This window comes from Melospiza melodia, chromosome 4, assembly GCF_035770615.1.
Source record: "Melospiza melodia melodia isolate bMelMel2 chromosome 4, bMelMel2.pri, whole genome shotgun sequence".
Classification (NCBI taxonomy): domain Eukaryota; kingdom Metazoa; phylum Chordata; class Aves; order Passeriformes; family Passerellidae; genus Melospiza; species Melospiza melodia.
In genome coordinates this window covers 56,159,500-56,174,138 of record NC_086197.1, presented here as the reverse complement: position 1 = coordinate 56,174,138, position 14,639 = coordinate 56,159,500, and the positions used below count along the sequence as shown (strand labels likewise).

At 36.4% G+C, this 14,639-nt stretch overlaps 1 protein-coding gene across 2 annotated transcripts in view; it reads left to right on the top strand.

Annotated features, from left to right (window-relative positions):
• IFT56 (intraflagellar transport 56) overlaps nucleotides 1-14,639 on the top strand; it is a 58,078-nt gene that overhangs the window by 19,724 nt on the left and 23,715 nt on the right. For both annotated transcript variants that reach the window (XM_063154694.1, XM_063154693.1), the window contains exons 9-13: nucleotides 979-1,081; nucleotides 4,180-4,235; nucleotides 6,021-6,074; nucleotides 6,494-6,557; nucleotides 13,659-13,747. In XM_063154694.1, the coding sequence (XP_063010764.1) occupies nucleotides 979-1,081; nucleotides 4,180-4,235; nucleotides 6,021-6,074; nucleotides 6,494-6,557; nucleotides 13,659-13,747 (366 nt within the window). The remainder of the gene's footprint in view (nucleotides 1-978; nucleotides 1,082-4,179; nucleotides 4,236-6,020; nucleotides 6,075-6,493; nucleotides 6,558-13,658; nucleotides 13,748-14,639) is intronic.

The following is a 14,639-nucleotide window of genomic DNA, read 5'->3' as shown; positions in this document are numbered from 1 at the left end:
AATACTGTTACTTTTAGTCTTGAAGGCATATTAAAATAATGTATGTTGTGTAAGAGTACTTATGCAAGATACTTTGTGTAGCCCACTCAGTAAAGACACTGTAGAAACAAGTCAGAATGACCCTGAACTCTATTTAGTACCAGAACAATTTGACTGGAATAAAGATAGCTCATGAAAATGGCCTCCATCCCAAAAGTACTAAGCAGGGAGTTCTAGGAAAAAAGATTCTCGTAAAAGCAAAATACTTTTGTGTTCTGCAGTAAAAGAGTCACTAAGAGGAACTAATGGTTAATTTTCCTTTCAGTGGTATTATTATTTTGCTGAACAACTGGTAACAGTAGATTGCTCATCTTTAATGACAGGTAGTTACTTGCCTTGTCATTTTTCAAGAGCAGTTATCACAAGCTAACATTTCTTTCTCCAAGAGTTAAAACTGCTTTCAAACTGGACTTTTTAAAGTTAGTGTTATTTTGTATGTTGGTATTTTTGTCAGTGCTTTATTGAATAAGTACATTAGATCTTGTTGGAGGAACTATCATGTGAAACCAGAGTATAACCAACTGCTCCTGATCATTTTAGGATCCTGTGTCACTCAGTCCTGTGTCAATAAATGTGGAGTTGTTAGCCTAATTTTTTCATATGAAAGCATCATAAGCAGTTTATAGTTTTGTATGTGTTCCCTTCACTCAGACTATGTTATTCTTTTAAATCTTTGATATATAATGTATCACTCTTTTGAGCTGCTAAAAGCTGAAATAAATTAATCTTTACGTATGGATTAAATACTTCTATTATTCAGAATAAAGATTGTCACACTGTATAATCTACAACTATACAAAAGCAGGAACTAAACTAATGCCAGAGCCACTGACCTTTTAGTGCTGTTTATGCAGGAATTTAAAGATTAATTTCCTTGAATTAACTTATCATAGAAGATATTCTGATACACGATTATCAGTATGCTGCTTTTCTCTTCAGGTGGTTTTCCGAGGAGGAGAAGGGGCTTTGCAAGTCCTGCCTCCTCTGGTTGATGTTATTCCTGAGGCAAGACTGAATCTTGTGATTTACTATCTCCAGCAAGGTAAATACACCTTCCTCTGGCTCTTTCATAGCTTCAGGCACGACATTAATTCATCTTATCTCAACTTATTCAATGTTGGTTTTTTTTCTTTGCAGTAAAACGTAATTTATTTCACTTCCCTTACAATTTATTTTCACTCTGTAAAATAGCAAAGTAAAAGTTCCTATGGTTTGCAGAGAAGGCTTTAATACTGTGCACTCCAAAAAAGCCTACTTCAGCAGAGTATTGGAGTTTTTGGGTTGCCGGAGATGGCTTTGGGGATGGTAGTGTTTATTTGTTTCTAGTGAGGGGACCTCTCCTCTGCCTGAATATGTGAGAATGGTAGGCATATGTCCTGTAAAGGCAAGGACCGCCATTTCTGTAAATACAGCACAAACAAAATACGAACCAAAGTGACTGTGAACAAGATATTTCATTAAAATCTACTTTACAATTCCTAAAGAATGCATGTAGGTAGCCAGAATCAGTTGGTAAGGATTTTCTGCTTGTATCTTTCCTGTATTTGCTGGCTTCTTTGAATTATATCTGAGTTTTTCAGAGCTATTCCTATTCTCCCATTGTGTTGTTTTATTCAACAGTGGGTTGACCAGCTGTGTGATTCAAGGCAGGTCCAGTTAGATAAAGCTTTGTCCAGACAAGCATCCAGTTAGAACTTCCTCTGTTCTACCTTGAGTCCACTGCCTTTCTCTCACTCTTTGGAACCTGTTTCCCTCTATTCTATATCCTCTTATCAGTTAATTGTAGACAGTGGGAAGATCTCCCCTGAGGTCATTTCTTCTGAAGGCTAAACAAACTGAGTTCTCTCAGTTTCTCCTCAGCCTCTTCCTGCCATGGGAGCCCTCAGGTGGGCTCACTCCAGTGTTTCAAAGTCTGTGTGGATTGTCAGATCCCAAACCTGGTCACAGTACTCATGTGTAACCTCACAAGTGCCAAATAAAGAATTCCTTCCCTTGCTGTGATGGCTCCATTCATGCTAATATGATCCAGTGTGCCTCCTTTGCTGCAAGGCTGCACTGTCTGCCAGACTGCTTTTTAGTCAGTTCACCTGCTCAGGCATGTTTGAAACCAAGCAAGATGCAATTTTGCCTCAACTGAACTTCACCAGATTTCTTTCAGCCCATTTTTTCAGCCTACTGAGCTGCTTCTCCATATCTGGGAGCATTCTTCACAATCTTTCATCATTTGCAGACTTGTTTAGAGTACTCCATGCTATCATCTGGATCACTAATAAAAATCAGTTATTCAACAGTATCAGTCGCGGGGGCTTTGGTTAGTGATGAGCCACCTGTTGGATTTTGTACAACTGGTCACTGTTCTTAGGTAGTCCAGCCAGTTTTCCATCCCCTTACAGTTTTACTTAGCCAGTCCCATCTTTCAAGTTTGTATGAGGCATCATTTCAAAGACATTGCTAAAGTCAAGGTATACAGCATCAGCCTTTATCTCCTTATTCACTCAATCAGTCACACCTTGAGTACATTTTGGCATTGGTAAATCCATGTCTGCTGTACCCAGCCACCTTTCTGTCCAGTATTATTGTTACCAGTGTCACTTATAGGCAATATTGGTACTATTGCCAATTATCTTGCACAGCAATATTGTTGATAATAACTTATGTGTCAAATTTAGTTCTACTTATATGGAAACAAAGTACATCTCATGCATCAGTTAAAAATCAGTCATGTTCACTCATATGCTGTTAACCTTGCAGTAATTTTCATTAGTTAGGTTCTTCTTCTCTTTACTGTGATATACAAATAACACGTGTACTGACAAAGATCAAGGGGAATTTGGACTAAAACCTCTTTTCTGGTTTGGCTAAGTTTCCATTTTTAAGTCTTGCTAGGATAGCAACTTTCTTAGGAAAGTGAGAAATTCTTACTTTGGATGACTACAGCTGTCTCTCCAAAACTGAAAAGATTTCTGATAAACGTAGGGTTGCGCTGATGATATATGCTCTGAACTGGAATGGCTGAAGCACAAAAATGCATCCTGTTTTTTAACTCTTCAGCATAGTGACTTCTAGCAGGGTTTGAGGTCAGCTGGTATCCTGCTGTAATCTGCTGCCGTGAGATTTGCTAGTCGCTTCTGTTGGAGCCTGAAGAGCGTAGTTCTGTGTTGAGAGTCTACACTGGATTAATAAAAATAGGAGTTACTGTCTTTCTTTTGTTTTGGTGGTGGTTTTTGGGGGTTTTTTTTGTTTTTTTTTTTTTTTGTGGTGGTGGTCTGAGCTAGCCAAAAATATATTGAAAAAAGAAAGGGAAAAAAGAAAAGCAAAGGTAATGCTGCCTTACTGTGTGAACTGTTCAAGGGAGTCAAGGGAGTAGGTAAGAAAGCAGAGGTTATGGATGAGAGCCTCACAGCTCCAGTGCATATTGCCTTAAATGGCTGCATGGATTGTATGTTCTAGTGAAAAAAAATTTTGTTTGATAAGGCTTATTTGCATGGGCAGTTGGTGTAATGCTGTATTAACAAAATTTTTGCCAGTAGCAGAGGATCTTCACTAGGTTGATTTACAAAGCCAACCATAGTGCCAACATATTTTTTAATTCAGGGAAAGTTTATGATCAATTCAGCTTATATAATTCTTGTGTGGAAATGAAGTAATTTTTAGATTTTAAACTTCACATTTTAACTTCAATACTAGTAGTGCTTTTTCCTTTTTAATTAGGATCTGCTGGACAGTTGCTGAAATATTACTAAGGAAAAGATTAAGTTTTCCTACAGCATCATGTTAGCCTATTATCTTTGTGGGCTAAATAAATATGAGAAAACAAAATAGAGGAAGATGATGGATTTATTATTTTGACCTTGTGCTGTTGAGAAGGCAGCCACTGCATTATGAACAAAGGGACCAAACCATCTCTGCTAGGAAAACTGTAGTGGTAAAGAAGATATTACTCTGTGTTTGTTATTTGAGTTCCAGAAAACTATCACCGTTGTGATAGAAATGCACAATGATTTATCATCACCTTTCTCCTCCTGTCTAAGTGGTTTATTTCTTAGTCTATGACTATTGGGGACTGTTGTAGAAGATGAGTGACTTGTTCTAATACAGTGTGCTATGAGTTGTCATGTGTTCTAATGTCTGGCATTTCAGATGATGTGCAGGAGGCTTATAACCTGATTAAGGACCTGGAACCTACAGCTCCACAGGTAATTGGAAAATGATTTCATGACACATAAAGACAGAGATTTTAAACCAATATGAAATCTGCCACTTACAAAACTGGTATCCTGAGGACAGCTTGCCCCATTTCCACTCTTAAAACTCTTGTGTTTTCAGCCCTTCATAGACAATAAATTCAATGTGCATGCATGAAGTATTATATATGTGCCTATATGAGTACTTTAGCCTGTTTATTACTGTACCACCTGGGTTTAGCTAAGAATACAACTCTGTTGTGTGCAGCCTTGATTTTGGGAAACGGACCATTACTGCATAGGTAAAAGCTCCCTTACAACTATAGCTGGTTGTCTGCCTGGTGTGGCTTTCATCCCTCAGATTTGCTAGCTCAGATGCTCATGTAGGTTGTCCTGAAGCCATTTCAATTAAAATGAGCTAGATGAGATTAAATAGTTTTAATAAATGGTATTTTCTAATCCCATCACTTTGGCTGCCATGAGTGAAAACTACAGTTGTTCGTTGGCTGCTACTGTAATTTTCTTCTGTGGCTGTTCCAGCATCTTAGTGATTTATTCCTCTTTGCTGTTTATTTTCCGAAGGTCACATAGCTGGGCATAAAAGGGACCTTTCATGAGTCTATGTAAGGAATTAGATGGAGAGGGGGAGGGAAGGAGGGGAGGAGGGAAAAGGAAAACCTCAAAAACACAGATCCGGTGATTCTGTGCTGTGGAGTGAGCAGTGTCTTTTGATGTTGCTTTACACTTCTTGCATTTTTCAGTATAGCAAAACTTACTTGAATGGCTTTCTGCAGCTATTGTTCCTATTGTAGGATATTGTCCCAATATACTTGGTTTTAATTCTTGATCACATTTTGAAATGAGAATCTTTGTGCTTTTTTTTCCCCATTTCTCACTCACACTTTTAAAGAATTCCCTGCTAACACTTGCAAAACTACTTATAAAACCTACTTGAGTACTTCTCAAATTTCTTCTTTGTCACAATGCATGTAGGATAATAATTTGGCATCTCTAAGACAGTTGGTGTGCTAAAATGATTTCTTACTATCCTGGGTAGTACTCTCAGAATATTTCTTTACATTCTCTCGTTGGTCTCTTGGTCTCTTGAAAGATGTCTCTCTTCTTCTGTGTTTACCTCTGTAACAGGGTCGTCCTGGTTTATCAGGAGTACCTACTAAAACAGATTTATAGATATAACTCTTAATTATAAGATTTAGGTAGGACAAAAGAGTCTGTTACACACTGAGAAAAATTTGTTCAGAGAAGAATTAAACTATAGTTGTTTCTCCTACTAGAGGTTAGAAGGTACTCAACTTCTGTTTCTAATTTCACTGGAGTAACATGGCCACAGAGCACATATTTGCCCTGATGAGAAACACTATGAATTTTGCAGCAAGGATGTCAGTGGTTATGGTTAACCAATGTGCATATCTGAAAGGGGATCTGTGCTTTAGTATAACAATTACGCACTTCTTGGTGATATGATGATGAGGAGGGCATGAAAGGATGTTACTATATTCCTCCTGGTGCATTGTCTTTGACCATAAGACTTAGCAGAAAACACAGTACCCCTTTGCATCTAACATATTTAGTAGAAGGGACTACCTAGCAAATAGAATGTATTTTGGGGGACTAAATTAGAACAGTGCTTAAGCAATACCACACTAACCAGCTGCCTACCAAACCCAGTTGTGATAGAGTTGAATTAATGAAGAATAATGCACACATAGGCTTTTACGTGTCTTCTGAAATCTTCACCATGTCTTCTTTGATCCCTTTAACTTTTTTTTTTTCCAGGAGTACATCCTCAAAGGGGTGGTAAATGCAGCACTTGGACAAGAAATGGGTTCGGTGAGTAAAGCCCATGAGGTTCTCCAGGTTCTCCAACAGTACATTGTGAACAGATCTGTAGAAACTGGAATGGAGTGAAAGAGGCAGTAATTTCTTAGATTGCAGGATCTCTGAGTGTCTTGACATCCTGTACAGTAATCAGTCCAGAATGAGTGAAATGCAAATTTCTGTTGCTGATCTTGATAGTAGATCAAGATGAATTTGGTTTCTGTATTCTATTTCCAAACCCCCCATTTGCTTTGTATGGTGTTGTTCTTTATCTAGCCACATAGAATGGCACATTTACCTTTTCTCTTTTTGCTTCAGCCCTGGTTTATTTGTTAGTTGCTCCCTAAGTGTTCCTCAGACTGTATTTTCACTGTGTATTGTAGCATCAACCCTGTAACTCATCTTGGATTTCTTTTTTATTCTTCTTCCAGAGAGATCATCTGAAAATTGCTCAACAGTTCTTCCAGTTGGTGGGGGAATCAGCCAGTGAATGTGGTATGTTTGAAATGTTCTTTTTCCATGAAGTAAGCAATCTTAAAATATCCAAGTATATACCATCATATCTGTGTCTAACTGCTGGCTCTTAGCAGGAATATTGCTAGGCTTTTGTTTCTATAAGATGATTTTCAAAAGGTCTAAAATAAATTTGAAAGTTTAAATTAGAAGTCTCAATTCCAAACCTTACTGTATGACTTCCTCTGGAGAAGAGGCTTTACTGCAAACTGCAAGTCTTTGTGAGAGGCTCTGTGGCAGCTTGCCTTTGCCTAATAATCCCATTAGAGAAACAGAAGGAACCAGCCTAATTAATTAGATGAAGTGAGCAGCTGAAACCTCACAGGCAGAGATACGCAGGTACAAATCTAGGACCACTAATGAAAGCCTGTTGAGTACATAGAGTCCTAGCATGGAGTGTGCTCGAAACTGAGGGTCATAAAAATGTAAAGAGGACTTTGGCTACAGGGATAAATGGAAGCTCTGGGACTAACTTCTTGCTTGAATATGAGAGAAAAAAAGGCATTATAAACCACCCACCACCATGCCCCAAAATCAGTTTAGTTTCAATATTTATTTTTACTTATTCGATAATAGACCAAACCAAGTTCTTCTTTTCCCTTCTCTTTGCCAGAACCAAAATTCCCAGATGGAAAGAAGTCAGTAGTTGTAACATAGAAATACAGACTTAATGGGGCTTCCCAGTTTCCTTTGTAGGCATTGTCACTTAGTATTGTTTCCTTAGGTGGATAACTTGTGCATGCTTATGGTGCAGGCAGCTCATGGTCCTCAGAGAGTGAATGCTGTCTCCTGTGTCCATGGTGACTAAAGAGAAGGAGCTCCAGAGACAGAGTGGCATCACTGATGAAAGAAATACTCAGAAATACTGTTGAGCCATTCTATTCTGCTCCCCTTGCAGCCCTGGTACTACTGAGGTCATGCATCAGAGATTTCATGTTGGAAGGCTGGAAGTGTTTGCATACAGGAGATTTCCCTAATTCCTTCCTTTTGTATAGAAGCTATCTCTTTAGAGTTGGGATCCCAGAAAACAGAAGAAACAATATGAGCTATAGCAGCGGAGGATTCGGTTAGAGGGAACATCTTAATGCCTGTAACAGTCATGCAGGTGTGATGAGTGACCAGAGCACAAATGGACAAAAATAATACAGAGATAGTCAGGGAAAAGATAGACTAAAAAAAGATAGTCTAAAAGATAGATAGATAGTCTAAAAGATAGATAGATAGATAGATAGATAGATAGATAGATAGATAGATAGATAGATAGATAGATAGATAGATAGTCTAAAAGATAGATTAGGGAAGGATTTCTAGCGAAGATATAGCCCAAAATTGAAATTGTTAGGAAGCCAAAAGTCTGAATTTTACTGTGAAATACTTTTAAACTCCTATGCAAAATAAAGCTAGAGAGGCTGAGACTTCAACCTCGCAATGGTAGGGGGAATGGCAGTAGAAATGTAGTACACTTAGGAAGGTGGATTACTTGAAAAAAACAAGCCTATGGGAAGGATTGGTTCCAATCAGAGGTAAAAGGAAGGATCAGTACTGTGAGTATCTGACCCTTGTGGTACTTCCACATAAGAACTGCTTTTGCATCTTCTTAAAAGTTTGTGGGAGGAAATGCCATAAAGAAGACCACACAGTTCAGGGCAATTCCTTTAAAGGTAAAATAGTGTGAGGGGTTTTGTTTAACCTCAAATGAATAACAGATGGAGATCATCAAACTGTACATAGGAAATAGAAGAGGCAAACAGTTCTGTTTAGGTAGGATATAACAAAAAACCAAGCACATGAAGCCCAAGTATGTAAGTGTTTTTATACAAATATTAGATGCTTTTAAAGAAATTGGATAAAGTGGAATGCCTGATTTTAGAAGAGGAAGCTAAAAACTAAAATAATTTTTTTATATGACAGCAGGAAAGTAACGTGTAGGATATTAATGTATTTAATGTCAATGGGATGGGATTTAATGTACAATAGGGATTGTACATTAAATAAACATAGGTTGTACATCAACATACATAAATATAGATAAGTAGATTATGCCAGTGGAAAAATGGTTCTAAATATTATAGAAAACTTCTCTCAAAATAAATATCTTTTCTTTATCAATGAGTAACATAATATTGTTTTCAATTATATGTTTAGATAGGCAACTCACCATATTGAAGCCAAATTATTCGCCAGCCAGCCTGGATAGGAACACTGAGTGGCACATTAAACAGATTACAGATTTTATATAGAAAGATAAATAATAGTTGGAGACTTTTGTTCTGCCCATATCGACCTAATAAATGCAATTACATGGCATAAACAGCATGAACTTTTTGTTTCTATCTTTCTTAGAGAAGGAACAAGGGAACAGGTAACTCTGGACCAATATTGAATTACATAGCACTTGAGTTGAAATTTTATTATGAAATTACAATTGTACTACAGTCATTTGAGTATAATCAAATTCAAAATCTGTGTGTTAGCAAATACCTCAAAAAATGTCCACAATACTAATCCTAAGAAGAGAAGCTACATAATAACCTTCCTCATTTCTAGCAGAAAATTAGAAAATTTATAGGGAAGAAAAGGATAAAATGCACCTGATTTGAACACTTGAAAGAACCTTTTGTTTCTCTAAAGAAAGGGCTTGTATTCATAATTAATGAGCTATATGAGTCAAATAATGACATGACTAGGTTTGCCAATGGTACAAAATTACCCATAGTAGTACAAATAAAAGCTTCTACAATGATGAAAGATGTGAAAGACTATACAAGACTGGGTAATAATATGCAAATTAAATTTAGCAAAATTATCAGAAAAGTTGAAGAGGATCTTAAGAATTGATGAGGAAAGAGAAAACAAAAATAATTACTGTCATTGTATACAATGTGATTCCTTTCCTTGAATACTGTCTACAGTTCTGGTTCTTTCCTTTCTTTAAAAAATGGTAGATCAAGAAAGGATACAATAAATACAGCAAGGATGATCAAAGAAAGGGGATGGATTCTTGAAGTAGAAGAAAGGGAGAGATTAATAAAGCAGAATACATGGGCTGAAAATGATGACTGAGTTTCATTATGTACATCATAAATGACAAGGAAAAGAGGAATAGGGAAGAATTATTTACTGTACAATACAAAAATCAAAGACAATATATATTGTCACTTAAGACAATTAAAATAAACAGCATTAATTACTTTTTCATATAACACAGATTATTTGATAGAGAAACTTGTGAGAACCAGAATGTATAAAAAAAGTTGTCGATGAAAAGGCCATTGGCTGTTTGACACAAAATTTTCAACGGTGATTAAGAAATCCTCAGTAGATTGTTGAAAGCTGGGATAAACTTTAGCAGAAGTGCCATTACATACCACAGTATGTATTATATGTGAAATTAGAATATCTTCTTTCTATAGCTGCATATTTTCAGCCAGCAAACTGAACTAGACACACCTTGATACAATATAATAGGTTTTATGTTTTTACATAGCTTAGCATATTAGCCACTGTGTTGAATACTTGTTATTTGATTTGCTGGATTTAGAACGGGGAACAGAATTCTTGCTTGTTTTATACTTGGGCTTTTCCTAAAGCCAGCCATGCTGTTAAAACATGTATATCATGCTTCAGCACTTCCCATCCAGCTAGTCCTTCCAAGGGCCTTTAAGGGCTTTATCAAGTTGCTTAGCTGCTTTGCAGATTTGTAATACAGAAGCAGGTAGTTTTTTGCTAGAGTGAGGGAATCCATTGCTGTTTCTCTGCTTGCAACTGGGCCTATGTTCCAGTTTAGCCTGGGATAGAGTTAAATTTCTTCTTAGTGAATGGTACAGTGCTGCATTTTGAATGTAGTATGAGAATAATGTTAATAACACAGTGATGTTTTAGTTGTTGCAAAGTCAAGAACTTTCCAGTTTCCCATGCTCTGCCAGTGAGGAGCTGCATGAGAACGTGGAACGGAGCATGGCCAGGACATCTGATCTGAATGAGCTGAAGGGTTATTTCATATTGTGGAATACCATGCCCAGTACAGGAACCAGGGGGAGTTGGCTGGGAGGGGTGGGCTTACTGTGTTCTGGGGAGGGCCTGGGTTGGTGGTGAGCAATTGTATTCTGGGTCATTTATTTCTCCCGAGTTTTATTCCCCTCTCTCTCTCTCTCTGTCCCCTTTTCATTACTGTTATTACTATTATTATCAATAATAATATTTTATTTCAATTATCAAACCATTTTTGTCTTAACCTACAAGCTTTACTGTTTTTTGAGTGGAGGGGAGAATGCAGTGAACAAGCAGCTGAGTGGTACTTAGTGTTGCCAGCTGGGGTTAAACAGCGACAGTCTACAAGGCTTATTCTTTTAATGTGTGTTATCAAGAAATAATGGATTAAAATTAAGATGTGGAATATTTTTTGTGGCTTGCATTTGTTAACTGTAGAAATCCCATTGACTGCATTAATAAAAGCAACAACAGGAGTTTAGGAAAAATACAGTGTCATTTATTTGTAAAGTCATTTGTAGTCATCAATTAAGCCCTTGGGTTTTTTTAATTAGATCTCTGCCTTGGAAGTTCAAGGAACATGGAGTAAACTGAGTTAATGTGCAAGTCATTTCCATTAAATGTACAAGTTTTATCTCATGTTGGATGTTGTGAACTTCAACAGGGGACAGACAAACAAAAAGTAAAAAGCATCCAAGCAGCACTTAGAGTGTAGGAGTCAATATTTATTCTCCAGCAGCAGATATAACACCCGAACAGCAGCTTGGGGTTTTTTCAGCTTGATAAAAATTCTTAATTCTAATGACATGAAATGACATTATGAAGGAGGATATAAGTAGATTTTTATAGCTAATTCTCATTCTTTTCTACTAGGGTATCGACTGGGTGGGACATTAAACAGATTAGATTTATTTTAAGGAGGAAATGGGGCAAGAGGAACATCAGTGAAAACAAATTAATATTCCCAATAAATGCAGTGTTTCTGGTGCTTAGCATAAGTCTTACAAACTACCCAAAACCAGTGCAAGTATAATGAAAAAGAGCACCCCATTTGTTTTCAGTGGTCTTCTTTTAAGACCAATTCAGGCATATTTGATGTTGGGTGAGAGGAATGAAATATTTCTTCTTAACTTCATGCAGTTTTTTTCTTTAAGGTTCTCTTAGGTCACCCTGAGTAATTTTTTCAAGTGGCAAATTTTTCCTCTTTCTGCATGAGCCACATGGGGTGAATTAGAAAATTGTAGTTTTTCTGTCACTAGGTAGTGTTCATTGCTGAGTTGTATGAGATATACAGATGTTTTACTTGTTTGGTTTTTTAAACAGAATCTTTCAGTAAAGTATATAGAGGATGGTGTGCTGGGATAATAAAACTTTCTGCCAAAATGTGGACATAAGAATAAATACTAAAATTTAGAAACACTGAATCATTTGAATCATTTATGGAAATATTGTGTTTCTAATATTTTGTTACTGTGATTGATTTTTACTAAAAACGCATCCTCAGTTTTAAGTCTTCTTTGCATGTTTTGCATTTCTTAAATTTTGTTCAAAATAAATTGTGATTTTATGAACTTCAGAAATCAAATTTCAGAAAAAAGAGGCATTTTTGACTTATCTCTAGTCTTGTTAATCAATGCTTCTTAGCTCTTTTTTATAAAACTGTTTCTGTTATTGTCCGGTAAAGGCACATATTTGTCATGAAAACTATACCTGCATGTAAAAAAGGACAAATAAATATACAGGCCAGTTTCTGCTCCCAAGTGAACACTTCATAAATAACCAAATAATCTTCCGAGGTTGGAGAACTGAATGATATGGTTCAGACACAGATAAGGATTGATTGTTCCATATGGAAATGACAGGACATCCAAGCTCAGTATATCCTAGTGCTAAAAGATAAAAAATGAGAATATTTGCTTTTCTTTGAAATGTATTTTGACATCTTATGTAGGGCTTTCCAGGAATAATTATTAGCTACCATATTTAAGGGAGAATAATCTGTTTTCCAGTTGAATGCTCAATTTTGTATGGCGGTATGGAGTCAAAATATTGGTCTTTTGTTACATGAAATTTCTTTATACGGAGAAGTTATTTTAATGTTTTTATGTGAATGGATCAATGGTAACCAACAGTCAGAAGCAGATTACCTCAGGGATATTGGTAGCCTTAGATCTTATCTTTTGTCACCTTTCCAAACTGCACAGAGCAGCATCCTCTCCAACAATCGCTTGATGTAGTGGAATAGTACTGATTTGATATCACTTCCATTTAAGCCTTCCCAGCTGCTACCTGGGTTCATCCATGTCTGCTAGCTGGGTCTTACAAAAATTGGTCCTAGTAAGCTCACTTCAGAATCTCTAAAAAAGCTTTGAGATAGTTTTCAGTGACACAGTTTGCAATGTCAGAGTAGGTGACAGCATAAAATGGTTGCAGCAGAGTTTATGATGACATAGACAGCTTCAAAGTTGAGTGATGTTCATTCCAACTGATATGTCTCACTTATTTATGGCTTTACATCTTGTGAGCAATGGGGTAATCCACATGCATGGACATTTATTTCCATACTGTCTGATATCACTTAGTATTTTACTTGTTCCTGTATTAATTCTTTTTTATTACAATATTTTCAGTATAGCAAGTTTACTCTCTAACTCAAACTAAAATTAAAATATTTAGAGTTTCTTTGTCCAGGATAACTGAAAAGCATAATTTTAAAGAAAGAAGGCTAATGGTGTCAGAACAGCAACCCCAGGCTTTGTATAAAGAGTCATTTCCTACAAATAAGAATAATTCATGGTAAAATTATACTATATAAATTGTGTCACAGGAAAGGCCTGTGGTAAAATTGTTATTTGTCTCTGTAGAGTTTGCTGTTGAACAAAGTCTTGCAAAAGTTATTGGATACTGTAGAGAGAGTTGACAAGATGAACAAATGGTTTTTCCTAACCTCCAGTATGGTCCTTTGCCTGAAAAGGCAAGCTACACTATTTTTAGAAACTAGCTGCTTTCAGAGGTGCCAGCAATCTTGGCAGTGATTTCCATTACCATGTGTTTTCAAATTCTACAAATTTGCATTTCTGTTTTGAATTTTAGATACCATTCCAGGGAGACAGTGCATGTCCTCCTGCTTCTTTCTTCTTAGACAATTTCCTAATGTCCTAATTTACCTCAACTCAATCAAGGTTAGTATCATTATTTTGTATTGGTAGTATTGTAATGTATGAAATCACTACTTTTAAACTGTACTTTGTGAGACACAATGGAAACATAAAAAGATACAGAAACAAATCAGTAAAAATAAAACACAGGAGTGATAGCAGGACATAAGTGGTCAGTACAGTAAATGGATTAAAATGTAAAGAAGCAATTTAGAATGTACCATGCAGCATGGTGACCATGATGGACTCATCACACTTGTAATCTAATCATTATCAGGCTTTCTGGGGGCATCACAGAAGGTAAGAAATATAATTAAAGGTAAACAATGAAAAAAAAAGTGTATATTTATGGGATGGGCAGCATGGAGGAAAAAACCCCAAATGTTTTCTTAAGACTTATCAAGTAAGTGATGGAGATTATTGTCACTGGTTAATAATTGGGGACAACATTTTAGTGAACAAGAGTGTGTAAGATAAGACATGAAGGGCTCTGAAAGTAATAACACTTACATTTTACAGAGAAAGCAGTCACTGAAGGGCTAAAATAGGGCAGTATTAACAAAGCAGTAAGTTAGGAATGTTATTTTTGTGAACATTATCTGAGTACCTTGCAGGCAATGTTGCATTTTTCAAAATAAGAGAAGCTTGAAGTCAACATGCAGCATACCCATAGAATGGGTATAACGTACAGATACACACTTAAAGTCAGATGTGAGGAAAGAGGGAGGCTGGAGTGTAATTATGGATTAAATGATTGCAGTCTTGTTCCAGTGGTTTGGAAGTAGAGTTGAAACAACTCTCTGTTTGGTAGTGTTATAAATGATCAAATCATGAGCCAAACTTACAAGAAAATTTAGCAAAGATTTATTAATTTGTCTGCGAGACCGAAGTTCGGTCTTTGAAACCACCGCAGCCA